The following is a 15,351-nucleotide window of genomic DNA, read 5'->3' as shown; positions in this document are numbered from 1 at the left end:
GTCTTTAAAACATTTGCAGTTATTTATGTTTTGTCCTGCATTTTTAAGAATCACATCAAAAATGTTTTTCTGCTAAACTCTACATGGAGAATTTCTCTAATGTAGTCTTTAACATCTAGAATTGTAAAGGTCAAGGCTGTTAGTTTTGAACCAACATTGCCACATAATTAAAATTTGTTTTCAGAGATAGGAAAAAGAATCTTGTAAGTTTTAGTCCCAACTAGAGCAAACCTATTGAAGTGAATTAGTCTTGTTAACACGAATTTTAACATTGATAGCAGAGAGTCTCTTTTAGTTGGATTCAGCCCTTTGTATGTTGTGCTTCAAGAAGAAATAATTTCCAATATGGAAAGATTGTAGCCTGTTTTCCCTGAGGTATACCTCTGGCAAGACAGTCTTCCTAATGGGCAGGTTAACTTGCTAAAAAAAAGAGAGAGCCTGTTTTGGATTATTAACAGATGTGGCACAATTGCAACTAGGATGTGTAAGGAAAAGAAATGATTCAGGTAGAAACACATGCATGCAGCTGTTCATTTAATGCCTTATTTATAAAACCAGCTACGTTTAAGGTCGTGTAATAATAACAATAACATCCCAAGTTTATTAATACATTAATTCATTTTTTTTCTTGTAGGTTTAAATTAGCATCATGGCTCATTCCAAGACAAGAGCCAATGATGGAAAAATCACTTATCCCCCAGGAGTTAAAGAAATATCTGATAAAATTTCTAAAGAAGAAATGGTGCGGCGGCTAAAAGTGAGTAACAGTTTTTAAAAAATATTTGAAGTCCAATATTTGGACAGCTTAGTGTTTGTACTCCCTTCTGTACAGCTGCCATAACCTTTTATTTGCTCCCTACAAATAAAAATAGATCTTTAGGGGATGGGCTGCAGATGTGGGATGTGTTGAGAACTTCAGATCTGTCATAAAGAGTGGACAGGTTACACAAGTGCATGATAGCTCCTCTTTTTCCTTTGTGTGATGCAAAGGTGTCATAGTGAATTGTGACAGCTTGGAGAAAGAGATGTGAAGGCATAGAAAAAGTAGGAAAAAACACACACACCCTTTTCCCCCAAAGCCCCTTTCCCTAGAAAAATGAGGTATGAAGTTTTTTTTTAAAAAAATGTGAATGCAGTGTTTAAAGTAAGGTGTTCACATATTTGCCCTCCCAACATTATTTCTAAAAATTCTGTAAGATTTCCCAGCAGAAAAGGGAGGAACATCTTTATTTGGGTTGCTCTTCCCACTCGGTACAATAGGTCTTTCAGGTAAGACCAACATAGTTATTTTCTAAGATAACTAGATATGTCTGTGAATCATTTTAACTATAAAAATAAAAGAAAGCCCTTAAAAAGAATGAGCATGTAGGAATGCTTTTTTCTTGAAAGAAATATTAACTCCCCGGTGATCCTTAAATGAAATTTACATGATGGGCCCAAACAGACAGACCAAAATAAAGCTGCTTCACTTTGGAAGTGTGCTGTTTAAATGACACATGTATCTTAAGAGGCCAGAAGTTGCGCCAAAGCTGTGCTGCAGTCCTTTGGACTGGAGCGAGGCTTTGGCATGGCTTCTGGCCTCTTAGGATACATGCATCATTTAAACAGTATATCTCCTAAGTGACCCAAAGCAGCTTTATTTTGGCCTGTCTGTTTGGGCTTGATATGTCCAATATAGTATTGGATTTAGTTTCTGCTTACTGCTATTGAAATCTCTGCTCATCTATAAAGTCACTGGTTAACTATAAATTAATTCCTGTCTTGTTTTACTATACCACACAGGACTATTATCAGGCTTCAACTCCTAACTTCTGAGTAACTGAGAAAAGGGATAATAAACTGTTATAAGTATACGGTATATATTAGAAATCTAATTCCACCCCTTCACCACTCCATACTGCATGCTTTTCACTGTTCCATTTTCTTTTTGATTGTGGAAGAGTAGAAATCTTGGTGAGAGTCAGCGTGATGTAATGATTTGAGTGTTGGACTACAACTGAGACCACGGTTTGACTTCTCACTCAACCGTGGCAACCCACTGGGTTACCTTGGGCAAGTCACACACTCTCAGCTTCAGAGAAAGGTGAAGGCGGACCTTAGGGTTGCCCTAAGTTGGAAACAACTTGAAGGCACACAAAACCAATAATAAATCTTGGTCCACTTCAGCAAAGCCAGTATTTTGGCTTCACAAAGCAGAGGTTTGCGATGCACAGCTCTCCAGATGCTAATAATAAACAATGAATTTTATTTATATCCCGCCTCTTCCTATAGGATCAAGATGGCTTACAATCATACATTACATTATTATTATTATTATTATTATTATTATATTTTATTTCTATAGCTCTGTAAATGTACACAGTGCTGTACATACAGATAATCAATCAATAAAAATATAAAACCTGCCAATGGCTACAATCTACAAAATACATATAAACAGTGAGTAGTAATATAAAATAGAATTAGTTAAAAAACAGGCAACAATTAAAACATCAATGTCCACTATCTAATCAAATATCAGATAAATATTCACACAGTGCCTGGGAACGCTTCCCTGAACAATAATAATAATACAATGATAAAATACATTACATAAATAAAATTCAATACAACTCCGATAAATTCATACAATATAAATAAATTCCCCTCCCCTCCCTCCCATTATTTCAATAATGAAATATAAAATAAATTGTAAAATTCATTAATTAAAAACAAGACAGGAAGAAGCGGGTGTGTTAGATAACCAATAGGGAGCGATCAAAATGATGGCCAATATCAGTGGGGTGACTGAGTGTATTATTCAGGGAAGGCTTGCTGGAAGAGATCCGTTTTGATGGCCTTTTTAAAGCCATCAAGTGTAGGGATCTCCTCCGACAGATGTTCTAGCTCTTCTTCAGCATAGACAGTGGTTAGAAATGTTGTGGACTACAGCCCAACAGTACTTGAAAGGACACATTTTCCCACCCCTTATCTTAAAGTTTGTTAAGTGTATACTTCATAGGCAAGTCAAGAAAAAAGATTAGGAAGAACTTCTTTATTGTAAGAACTGCTTGACAGTGGAATATATTGCCTTGGAGGATGGTGAATTCTTCTTTGGAAGTCTTTAAACAGAGTTTGGATGGGCATCCTTCAGGAGTATTTTACTTGTGTAAAACCCCCTTGCAAGTGGTTGGATTACATAGCCCTTGCTGCCTGAATATTCTATGAAGACTACTTTATACAAGTAGTCTTTATCAGATGCATCTGTATTTTCCATATAAATTCCTGAAGGAATAATTGTTTTTCCATATACATACCTTGTTCAGTTGCATGATGATGATGATGATGATGATGATGATATGCTGATTAAATTAATATATACCTGAAGATACATGTATCAAATATTTTGGGAATTTACCTGTTTTCCATCCTCAAGAGAAGAACGCTAAAGTTCAGGAAAATGAAAAATTATTGAAAAGGAAAAAAAACCCCACCTTTTTTCTCTTTGTAGGTATATGTATAATAATAGGCCTCTTATCTATAGAATGCTGCTTATCTTCAAACTTGTTTTTGGCAGATGGTTGTAAAAACCTTCATGGATATGGACCAGGACTCTGAAGAAGAAAAGGAGCTGTATTTAAATCTTGCTTTACATCTTGCTTCCGATTTCTTTCTAAAACATCCTGATAAAGATGTGCGCTTGCTTGTAGCGTGTTGTCTTGCTGATATTTTTAGAATATATGCTCCTGAAGCACCATATACTTCACCAGATAAACTTAAGGTAAGGTTGTGTGATTTTGTCTTTTCTGTGAGCATGAGTGATGCTATTTTATGTTATCCTCAAAAGAAATAAAACAAGTACAGTGGGTACTTGTTATCTGCTGGGGTTTGGTTCCAGGACCTCTGTGGATAACAAAATCCGTGGATGGTCAAGTCCCATTAATGATAATGGCATAGCAAAATGGTGTCCTTTATGTAGAATGGAAAATCAATGTTTGCTATTTTGACTTTACAATCTTTGGGGAATATTTTCAAGCCATCAATGCTTGAATCCGTGGATTAAAAAAATCTGTGGATAAGAAGGGCTGACTGTAATTTAAGTAATTCAGGCTTCTCACTTGTATGTGAATCTGAATGTTTTATGTTTTTCAGTTGTAGATGCTACATTAAGGTAGGCACACTGTAGTCTTGTTGGAACTACATTTCTTTTTACTAGAAGCCAGAGAATCATGAGCTAGATACAAGTGCAAAAGACACACTTAGGCTGTGTCTGCATGGCAGAAATAATCCGGTTTGACGCTACTTTAACTGCCATGTCTCAGTGCTCTGAGATTCTGGGAACTGTAGTTTGTTGTGATCCCTTTCACATGTATTGTCAAGCCAGGCATTCTTTGTCTGTGCATTTCATTTTTTCTGCCTGATTGTAGTACCTTACATTTATTCCTTTTGAAATTCATTTTGTCAGTTTTGGCCCAGCTCTCTAATCTCTTACAGTCATTTTGAATTCTGATTCTGGCCTCTGGGGTATTAGCTTCCCTCCTAGTTTGTCGTCACTGCAAATTTGATAAGCATACCCTCTATTCCATCATCCAGTCTGACTGTTCTCAGACATATTGTTTTAAATTACTTTTTTTCGCCAGTAAGTGCTTTTGCCTCTTTATCTTTGTATGTATTCAATGAACCTTAATTTTCTGATAGAATTCAAGACAGCTACATGGTAGTTTCCAGCAAAATGTTTCTGTGTTCTGTAAGGTCCCTACCTTATTGATACTATGGAGTGTGTGGGGGAACACAGAGCTGAAAGAAGGACTGAGCAAAGGAGGTGCGACTGAATATTTTTGGGCATGCAGAGTAGATCATACACTAACCTTACTTCAGTCTCACTTTCTGTTACATTGATCTACTTTGCCCATTTGGATGGCTAAGGGAGGATATCATTTGTTGCAGATGGAAAGCCACCTAGTGGCTGTATCTGCGAAAAGTATGAAGTGCCCTTTTAAAAATGCATTCTCTATAGAATTGTGATACTATCATTTCATTTTCTAGAGACAAGCACAGTAGTAACAAAAGCTGTAGCACAATGCATTTTTAGTAACAAAGGCCATTCTAGTTAAAAAGAACCGATGGTAAGAGCTGTTTGTCAATGGATTATGCCTCCTCAGATAGTGGTAGAGTCCCCTTCTTTAGAGGTTTTTAAACACAGCCTGGATGATCATCTATCAGAAGTGTTTTGATTATGTATTCCTGCATGATAGGGGATTGCACAGGATGGTCCCTGTGGTCTCAACCAACTCTATGATTCTAATACGCTTAGATTAGTTAACATGAATTGATTTTACTCCTCTTCAGCAGACTCAAGACAAAATGGCTAGTTACTCAGTGGTCAGGGAGACCATGTCTTGGTTCTTTTAGTAGATGGTAGATGCATATATGATAGTGCTTAAAAGGACTGATGTGATATCTGATAATTAATTACAAAGTTATCTGATGCCTTCAACTCTGAGAAAGGTTGGACTTAGAAATAAATCAAAACAGTCTTTGCTAAATTTTTTCATTAGGTGTAAGCAGCTGCCTATCAAGGAGTATGTTAGAAATGTATAAGTGTGTGGTGCTAGCTTGCAGCTAGTTTTTTGAATTTCCAAAATGAAATTAAGGGCCCATACAGACAGGCCAAAATAATGCTGCTTCGGGTCACTTTGGAGGTATGCTGTTTAAATAATGTATGCATCCTAAGAGTCTAGAAGCCATGCCAAAGCCACGCTCTAGTCCTAAGCCCAAAGCAGCTTTATTTTGGCCTGTCTGTATGGGCCTTAAGTTTATGAATGTATCACTGCCATGCATTTTCTTAAGTGCTGCTTTGGTCATATGTTGCATGAGTTCATGTTTAGACCATCCTGTTCAGGGCAGCGTTCCCAGGCATTGCATAATTGTCACTTGCTATTTGATGTTCTTTTGTTGTCTGTTTTATTGAATCATTTCCTGTATTGCTATGTATTTTATATGTATTATCCTACTATAGAAGCCCCTTCCCCTCCACCACTCCCTTCTCCTTTTGTGTCGTGTCTTTTTAGATTGTAAGCCTGAGGTCAGGGAACCGTCCAAGTAAAAAGATTGTATGTACAGCGCTGTGTAAATTTACAGCGCTTTATAAATAAAGGTTAATAATAATAATAATAATGATAATAATAATAATATTCATTGTTAGATCAGAGCCTGTTAAGAAGCAGTAGACGTTTCTAGTTTTTCATCATCAAGGAGTTTTATTATAGATGTTATTTCTTTGCTAAATATGTCTGTGTCTGGAGTGCAATTTCTTGACTTGTTTGGAAGTGTAATCTGTTTGCTTTTGGAAATGTCCTAAGTGCCTAAATATTTAGATCAATGTACATTCTAATACAGTATTGGATATACATGTCTGCCCAGTCTCCTTTGCTATACACCCATATTGCACATGAGTTTTAGAAACATCAAATGTTCCAGTTGTTAGCATATTCCAAATGTGGTTACACTAAAAATGTAACATATAAAGTGGGTCTGGTGTTGTGGTTTTGTTGCACATGCTGAAATGAAAAATTATTATTTCTTTCAGAAAAGATCAGGAGTCTCTTTTATCAGTCTATAATATAATATAATATAGACTAGAAGGATTGGAAATATGCTAACATAGACTAGAAGGCCTGGTATTGTTTGTGAATAAAATAAAGTGAAAAATCACCGTTGTACAATTCTTAATGATGTTCTAAATATTTTCTGTCTTTTTATGTGCTTCAGACTTTGATTGTGAGAAGAAGAGGTTAGTTAAAACAAGTTATGAGTTTGCTAGCCCATAGAGAAGTAATTTTTGAGTTGGATTGGATGATTATGCAGTTAAAATATACTGTGATGTCATGTACAGTAAATTATTATTTCCTTTGTAGGATATATTTATGTTCATAACAAGACAATTGAAGGGACTGGAAGATACAAAAAGTCCACAATTCAATAGATACTTTTATTTACTAGAGGTGAGTTTAAACTCCATAATGGTAACATTTATCTTGATTTAAAAGGCTTAATTTCATAAAATGTCAATACCATTTAATGATAATCAGAAAACATGTTTCTCTTCACCTAGGATTCTTTCTTAATACATATGTTTTTATTTTTCCCTTATATAGAACATTGCATGGGTTAAATCATACAACATTTGCTTTGAATTAGAAGATAGCAATGAAATTTTCACACAACTGTACAGAACATTGTTTTCTGTAATCAAGTGAGTATATATTCTCTAATCAAATGGGTAGTTTTAACAGTAAAGTTAGTACGATAGAACCATAAGACCAGCAGGCTGTTAAACATCAGCATCAAACCTTTGTAGTAGACATACTACACTTAAATCGCAGCCTAGACAATTCCCTAGGTTCATATGTCTTTCGTCTAATTTTGTGAGGTATTATAGTTGTTTAATATTTCTGTATGTACTACACCTCTGCCATGTTACATTATGCTGCCCCTTCTGATTTGATATTAAGTATTTAACTCACTGACCTAATGTTACAACATTGTCACTAATTTTACATTGACACTTTCAGCATTAGAGAATTATATAGTGAAGGAACTACTTCATAATTGATCGAATAAATGTTTTATAAAGATAATGACATTTTAAAGTATGTTCTTACGGAAGAACTAAAATAAATGCCTCACTGTTTCATTCAGGGAATTCATTAGTATTCTGTTGTTAAATTGAAAAGCTGTCCCTCTGATTTCAGCAATGGGCATAATCAGAAAGTTCATATGCACATGGTGGATTTGATGAGCTCTATTATTTGTGAAGGTGATACAGTGTCTCAGGAGCTTTTGGATACAGTTTTAGTTAACTTAGTGCCTGCACATAAGGTAAGCACCAATCTCTTTAACCTAATTGGCATTATAATCCTGTTAATACTAAGTAAAATGAATGCAAATGCCAAGCTAATATTGAAGCTACCTTTTTTTCTTGAATGTTATAATTCAAGCTAGATTGCTCTGTTAAAGTAGTGGACAGCCAGGGCTTTCCTCCCACTTCTCATATAGATAGTAGGGTTATAGAGTGAAATGTAGAGAAGATACATCAACTCGGTTTTTAAGTCCTATAGCATCTCACAAACTGACAAAATAGTCTTGGCATAAGCTTTCATGAACAACATCCAATGCAAAATATTAGTGTACATTTGCTTTCATTTGCAAACATTACCCTGCAATATTTGTATGAGAACATTTCCTGTTCGGTTCTATTAGGTATAACAGTGTTTAGGCACCTGTTATACCTGACTCTTTTTAATAGGGTAGATTGAGTCAAATCACTAAAATAAAATAAAAATAAAGTTTCTTGTTTTGATATTTGTGTATCTCATGAACAAGAATGAGTGCTAACCTGTTGCAATAACAACTAAATACTGGTTTTTAACAAAGTAAAAGTCATTATACAACCTAGAATCATAACCCCAAACTTTTGGAAACACAGCCCACATACTGTACACTGGATGCTTATACAGTGGACCCTTGCTATACGTTGGGGTTTGGTTCCAAGATTCCCCGTGGATAACAAAATCCGTGTATGCTCAAGTCCCATTAAATATAATGACATAGCAAAATGGTGTCCCTTATAAAAAATGGAAAATCAAGGTTTGATATTTGAAAATTTATACTTTTATTGAACATTTTGAAACTGTGGATGCTTGAATTGGTGTATAAAAAATCAGTGTATAAGAAGGGCCAACTGTATTTGCTTACACACAAGACAAATTTCTTTTATATTCTTCCTCTGTAAATACAAAGGTGTTACACACAAAAAAACCCCAAACATTTACTTTGAAGACTAAGATGAAATCATATGCATTGGTGTGAAAATCTATTTAACAGAGAATTTTAGGCTGTAACTCTGAAACATTTCCTTAAACAAGAATTGATAGTTACAGAAATTAAACAACATTTTTCAGTCATAAGGAAATTAAATGTCTGTGTTTATTGTCATAACCATCTTTATTTATCAAACACATTGCAGACCTTAAGTAAACCGGAAAGCATAAAATAAGAAAAAAAAAAAAGATTGCTGAAAATGTTACTATAGTGATCTGGTGATTTGCACAGTAGTATATTACAAACCCTAGCATTTTTTTTTGTGATTTGCTGGCCATTGGCTCCAAAGTACAGTGCAGTTATAGCATATCCATATATCCAATAATATCCATAAATTATTTTGTCAGTTACAGCATTTGATCACAGAAGCTTCATCTCTTTTTTAAAAATATAAATAGAGAATTAGTCTGTTTGCTAGATGTGATTCAGTTATGATTCAGTTGTAAAGATTATGGATCTTGCTTGAGCAGAAAATACTTCTGTTTGCTTAATCAGCACAACTTCTTTCAGTAATCTCTATTATCGATTGCACCCTACTATCTCATATCCCATTCTCATCCAAAGGACCCTGTCCTAAAGTTCAGAAGTAGCTTTTCAGTGAAGAACAGGGGCAGACATTGACTGGGGTGTTGAGTCCCTTAACCGACTGGAATGGAAGTACAGTGGACTATTCTCATCCATGGGGGTTTGGGTATCCTGCCCCCACAGATGGGAAAAACACAGAAGTTCAAGTCCCATATTATCTGATGGATTATGATGTGTATGCACCAGCATCAGTGTACCAGTACCAGCCCTGGATAATATGGGACATGGCAATCCAAAGACGGTGAATTCATGGATGGGAAGCCTGCCAACATCAAGGGCCTACTGTATGTTTGGGTTAGGTGGGGTACAGGCCACCAGAAAGAGGCAGCCAGGAGCCGCCTCTCTTTTCCGCATAACTGTGCCCCAGCAACCAAATTGCGCGACGTGGCTACGCGAGAAAAAAAGAATGCTAAAAAGCGGCTCCTTTTTGCGCTGGCACAAACAGCCGCCGGCGGTGCAAGCACATTGCTGCTGCACAGCTCCATCTGGAGGCTGCACAGCAGTGACATCTTTGCTATGCGCGCTGTCTATTCAGCGCTGCGCTGTGAGGACCCCCTCGTTACGTCTAGAAACGCCGCCCCTCACACGTAATGAGGGCGTCCTTTTTGGCCCATCTGTTCCCAGCCTTAGTTTCCATTGCAGTTGATCCTTTAAATATACACTTTAATATATTTATGTACAGCACATTAAGATTTCATTTTAAGACGAGTGTACTTAGCACTCATATTTCGTTTTGAACCCATTTGCAGTAATAGATGCTTACTATAGTTAAAATTAAGGACACATTTTGCGGAGGCATGTTTATGTGTGCAACTATAAGTTTAATTATAGAACATGCCGATTATCTGCCTTCAAAATTAATTAAGCAAAATGATGTCATTAGACTTAAAGATACAAACTAAGATTTTTACATGTATTTAGTCAGAAGTGATATGAAATTCAGTAGAGCTACTTCCATAGATGTTTAGGATTTACAGCCTGGATGCTTGACTTTTATTTAATATTGGAAATTGGACATAGTATTGACTTACATTTATAGGTGTATAGTTTTGTCTGTTTGGGAAGTTTTTTATCCTGGAATATATTTGTAGTTTTATTATTTTTATTCAACATTTGGCTACCTTGTGCTTTGAAAATTGAAAAGCCAATTAGTTTGATTGATTCATTACTATTAAAAGTAAAATTTCAAGCATATTTTTACAACATTTTCTTTGTGAAATATACCTTTCAGAACTTGAACAAGCAAGCATATGACTTGGCAAAGGCTTTATTGAAGAGAACAGCCCAAGCTATAGAACCATACATTACTAATGTAAGTGAAATTTAAAATGACACTGGAGATGAAATGAAGTGAGATGTAAATCTAAAGTTTATGTAATATTGATGTTTTTGTTTACTTTTACGATAAGAAGTATTTTCAGATAGCACTATACAACTAACTCATAAGGTTGCTTTAGTGAGAATAAAGTGAAATCAATGGATTATAAATTAGTCATTAGTAATCTGTCCCAGTGGTTTCAATAGATCTTCTCTGATTCAGTCTGGGTCCTATGTTCTCAAAACTGAAAAAAAGTACATGGAAGAACTGGGTCACTTGAAGCAAGTTAGTCCTTTCTTCAGTTTTGAGAACGTAGGATCCAGACTGAATCATGCTTAGAGAAGATCTGTTGAAACCACTGAGGCAGATTACTGATGACTAATTTACGATCCACTGATTTCACTGAATCACCATTAATCATGACAAAGGCTGGATGCAGCAGATAGTTGATTCGTTCTTGGGAGTAAATCCCATTAACAACATTGGACACTTGAGTAAACACATATTAGATTAGTATGTTTAAAATGGGGTAAGGAAGAATCCCACCCCACACTAGTTATTTTATTTATCTTATGAGCAGTTTATGCAATATAGTTTTGCCACAAAAGTACTTTCAGCTTTCTTCGATATGTTGCTGTGTGGGAAGACATTAACATGTGAATGGGATGATCACAGGCGGAGCTGACAGCAATTCATTTGTAGTAGAAATTTTCCAGCCATTCTGATTAGGGAAATTATTGATTGCTGTATCTATGAGCACTTGGTTCACATGTTAGGCAAAACATGCATAGATCAGCTGGGGGGGACGGGACCAGATACTTCTGATAACAGGAAGGGCTATCTCCCTAAACAGCTTTTTGAGTTCATCTAAGCAATAAATTTGGAATTGGGTGTAAAAAACCAAAATAATACTCTAGTAAATGTGGGATATGGACAGAACAATTCTTCTCTGGCTCAGGATACTAGTAAGATATGTCCATGATCTTGATTCTTATACTGACAGCTATTAAAAATCACTAAGGTTTGTATTTCAAGATATTCAACATTACATAACTTGTATCAGTAATTGTTTTCTTATATAAGGCTTTTATTAACAAAATATAATATATGAGCCAGCTTTTATCAGGAAATAAGTAGTACTGGTGTTTTTATTCCATTATTATATATAGGATATGTCTGCTGTTAATATAGAATTTTTGAATTGTTTATTTAAGTAGTAGTTGTTGTGTGCCTTCAAGTCATTTCTGACTTATGGCGGCCCGAAGGTGAACCTGTTATAGGGATTTTTTTTTTTTTTTTTTGCTGAATTTCTTCAGAGCAGATTTGCCACTGCCATGAGAATGTGAGAGAGTGTGTGCCTCGCCCAAGGTAACCCGGTGGGTTTCCATAGCGAAGCTAGGATTTGAACTGTGGTCTCCCAGTGTCCTGGTCTAATGCTCAAACCATTATACCACACTGGCCCAATATTTTTATATTTAAATTGTACACAGTAACAATATCCTTTCCCCAGTGCAAATATAGCTTGAAATAGATTACTAGATCAAATACATCTACTGAAAAATTTGTAGAACACATTGAACATAGTGTGAACTTTAGGTGTTTGAAATATGAATGTGTAAAATGAAACACACTGATTTAGACTGTGAAGGATATATTTGGGAAAAAGTCTAGTTGAACATTGTTCCTTTTTTAAAAACACATTCGCATGTGTTCCCCCCCACATACACACACATGGACAATGCAATTCTTTATATAGCTACCCACAAATAAAGGCCATCAGGTTCACTAGGGCTTATTTCTAGGAAAATGAGTAGAGTGTGCCTGCGGCATACACGGGTGCACCTTATGCGGCTTTCAGCATATGTTGAAAGCTGTGCTGAGAAAAGGGGCGGCATGCCCCATAAGGGGTAATGGTGCACGCGCCCATGGTGCACATATGCTGCCATGTGCATGAGCCCCATTCATTTAAATGGGGCTCGAGCATAGGCGGATTTCCCTTTATGCGGTGTGTGTGTGTGTGTGTGTGTCCGGAACAGATCCCCGCATAAAGGAAGGGGAGACTGTATAGAATTGCAGCATGATCTTGTTTTTCTTCTTCCTGAAATCGATTAAGAGGATGCTAAGAGAGACTGAGTGTCTGTTCATATTCTGCAACTGATGTATGTTGTTTGTCTTTCAGTTCTTTAATCAAGTGCTTATGTTAGGAAAAACGTCTATCAGTGATCTCTCCGAGCATGTTTTTGACTTAATTCTGGAGCTGTATAATATTGATAGCCATCTTTTACTCTCAGTTTTGCCACAGCTTGAATTCAAACTTAAGGTAAGTGGTATGTTAGATGTGTCAGACTTAGATTAAAGGGTGTGTGACGCCCATTGTCTTGGGAAAGGAGAAGCAGCTCAGCATTTCCACAAGGATATTCATTCTCCCTCAGTGAACATAGTGCTGCATGTTTTGGTCTTATGAGCATCCCTCGCAGCATTTTCTTCATTCCAGTTATCCATGTGTATCCAAATACACTCCAGTGCTATTATGTTTTCAACTCACCATACATAGAGCAGCACAGGATTTTTTTCTTTCATAAATGCAAAACAACCCTGTGTTCCTGCAAGGTGCCTAAGTGATATCTTGCCCTGTTCATATTATAGAATGCATTCAAGACCTGATAATCTGTGCTGTTTAAGAAGATGGTAACCTTAGTTGGTAGGAACTTCAGTTACATTGTCATGAAGAGAATACTGCCTGGTAGGATTACACTGATTGGGATTCAGAACATATACAGGGTTTGGGGAATGATTAAGATGATTCACCCCAGACAGCTGATGGATCTGGATGGTTTTCTAATGGCTTTGGGGGAATTGTTTGTTGCCTCAGCTGAGCTGAAATTCTGATCAATCTGTGGAATGAAGGAATGATCAGGGTAGTTGACACAATTGTGTCTGAGAATCCTTTCCTATGAAGTGGAGCCAAACTATTCCCAACATTTACTACGAGCTTTTGGTGCCATTATATTCTGGCCCACAAAAGTATATAGACTACTCAGCAGCTTGCTGTGAACGATTTGCATGACAATTTCCATATAATTTGGATTCCCCCCCCCCCACACACACACAAAAAAAGATGTTGAATCTGGCCATGATGACACATGCCTTAGTTATGTCTTGTTTGAACACTATGTGGGGCTGGCTTTGAAGAGTGTTCAGTCACATCAGCTGGATAGAATGCTGCAACCATAAAACTGACTTGGACTGGTTATGGGAAACTTAACAGTGTGTGCGTGACAACAGCTACAGTGGCTACAAGTCTGTTTCCTGGTACAAGTCAGAAGGCTGGTTATGAAGTCCATACGGCTTAGGTCCATGTTATCTGAAGGACTGTATTTCCCCGTATCAGCCTGCACAGGTTTTAAGATTTGTGGGAGAGCCCTTCTCTCAGTCCTACCTTTTGATGTATATTTAGCTGGACATGGGAGAGGGCCTACTTGATGACAGCTACTACATTACAAAATGGTGTTCCCAAAAAGATAGGTCTAGCTCCCTCTCTCTACTTTTGCCAGCAGGAAAATGCCTGTTTGTGGAGGCCCTTTATAGGTCTAAATCAAAAGTGAGTCCAGAGACAGATTGTGTGCCACTCAGATCATCTGGATGCCTCAAGGACTGCCAGAAAAAAGAAAACGGAAGTAGCTTAAAGTCCACTTCTGGTTTTCAAAAATTGTCATAGTGCAGGAACTCCCTGTAATCCATTTAAAAGGTGAATTGCCTCCCTCCCCCATAAGAAAAGGGACAGTTGGAGGAGTCTGAAGGGGCTGAGGGCCTCAAAAACAACCTGGGTGGCATAGGAGTCCCATATGCCACATTTGGCCCATCTCTTCTCTGAATAGATGTCCTGGATTTTAAATCAGTCTTCCACTTGATAGAACAAACTGAGATGCATACCATCAATAGCAAAACTACTCATAGGTGGAAGCCTAGAAAGATATGGAGGAACTGTTGTATGGTTTAATAGGATATAAGTTAATCATGTATAAAATATATAATGAATAAGTGAATGATACTCCAGAAAGCTAATGATATACTTAATTTATCAGATTTATATAACAAGACCACTTATATCTTCTATAAAATGACTTTGTTGCTTTGTTCATCTTCATGACTATTGCTTGCTATCTCTTTAGAATTTTACATTGATAGTTATTAGATATTAATATATTTTTTGAAAAAATTGCTTTGTTCCAAAGTATGTTTTTCATGTTTTTCATATAAATGTACATATACATGTATTTATGTAAAATGTTTTTGTTTTCTAGAGCAATGACAATGAAGAACGCTTGCAGGTTGTCAAGTTATTAGCAAAAATGTTTGGGGCTAAGGATTCAGAATTGGCATCTCAAAACAAACCACTCTGGCAATGCTACTTGGGGAGGTATATAATCTTAAGTCCTTGTCTGTAATGATTTTATGTACTCTGATTATTTAGCATTTGACTTTTTCTGTTAAATATAAGAATGAACTCAAGATGTGTATGAATACTGTTGTGCTGTTTATTCTGAAATGGAACTGACTGGGCTAGAGCTGTGACTTTGATTCCA

At 36.4% G+C, this 15,351-nt stretch overlaps 1 protein-coding gene across 2 annotated transcripts in view; it reads left to right on the top strand.

Annotated features, from left to right (window-relative positions):
* Positions 1-15,351, top strand: part of PDS5B (PDS5 cohesin associated factor B) — a 111,531-nt gene that overhangs the window by 33,167 nt on the left and 63,013 nt on the right. The window contains exons 2-9 of one of the 2 annotated variants that reach the window (XM_089512513.1): positions 635-757; positions 3,557-3,760; positions 6,897-6,983; positions 7,137-7,234; positions 7,734-7,860; positions 10,679-10,759; positions 12,945-13,085; positions 15,070-15,185. In XM_089512513.1, coding sequence (XP_089368639.1) covers positions 650-757; positions 3,557-3,760; positions 6,897-6,983; positions 7,137-7,234; positions 7,734-7,860; positions 10,679-10,759; positions 12,945-13,085; positions 15,070-15,185 — 962 coding nt within the window. In that variant the 5' untranslated portion in view covers positions 635-649. The remainder of the gene's footprint in view (positions 1-634; positions 758-3,556; positions 3,761-6,896; positions 6,984-7,136; positions 7,235-7,733; positions 7,861-10,678; positions 10,760-12,944; positions 13,086-15,069; positions 15,186-15,351) is intronic. The other variant, XM_089512514.1, reaches the window with a different exon arrangement.

Source organism: Sceloporus occidentalis, unplaced genomic scaffold (assembly GCF_023333645.1).
Source record: "Sceloporus occidentalis isolate IW3139 unplaced genomic scaffold, rSceOcc1.0.p SCAF_2, whole genome shotgun sequence".
Taxonomy (NCBI): domain Eukaryota; kingdom Metazoa; phylum Chordata; class Lepidosauria; order Squamata; family Phrynosomatidae; genus Sceloporus; species Sceloporus occidentalis.
This window is presented reverse-complemented; position numbering and strand designations above follow the sequence as displayed.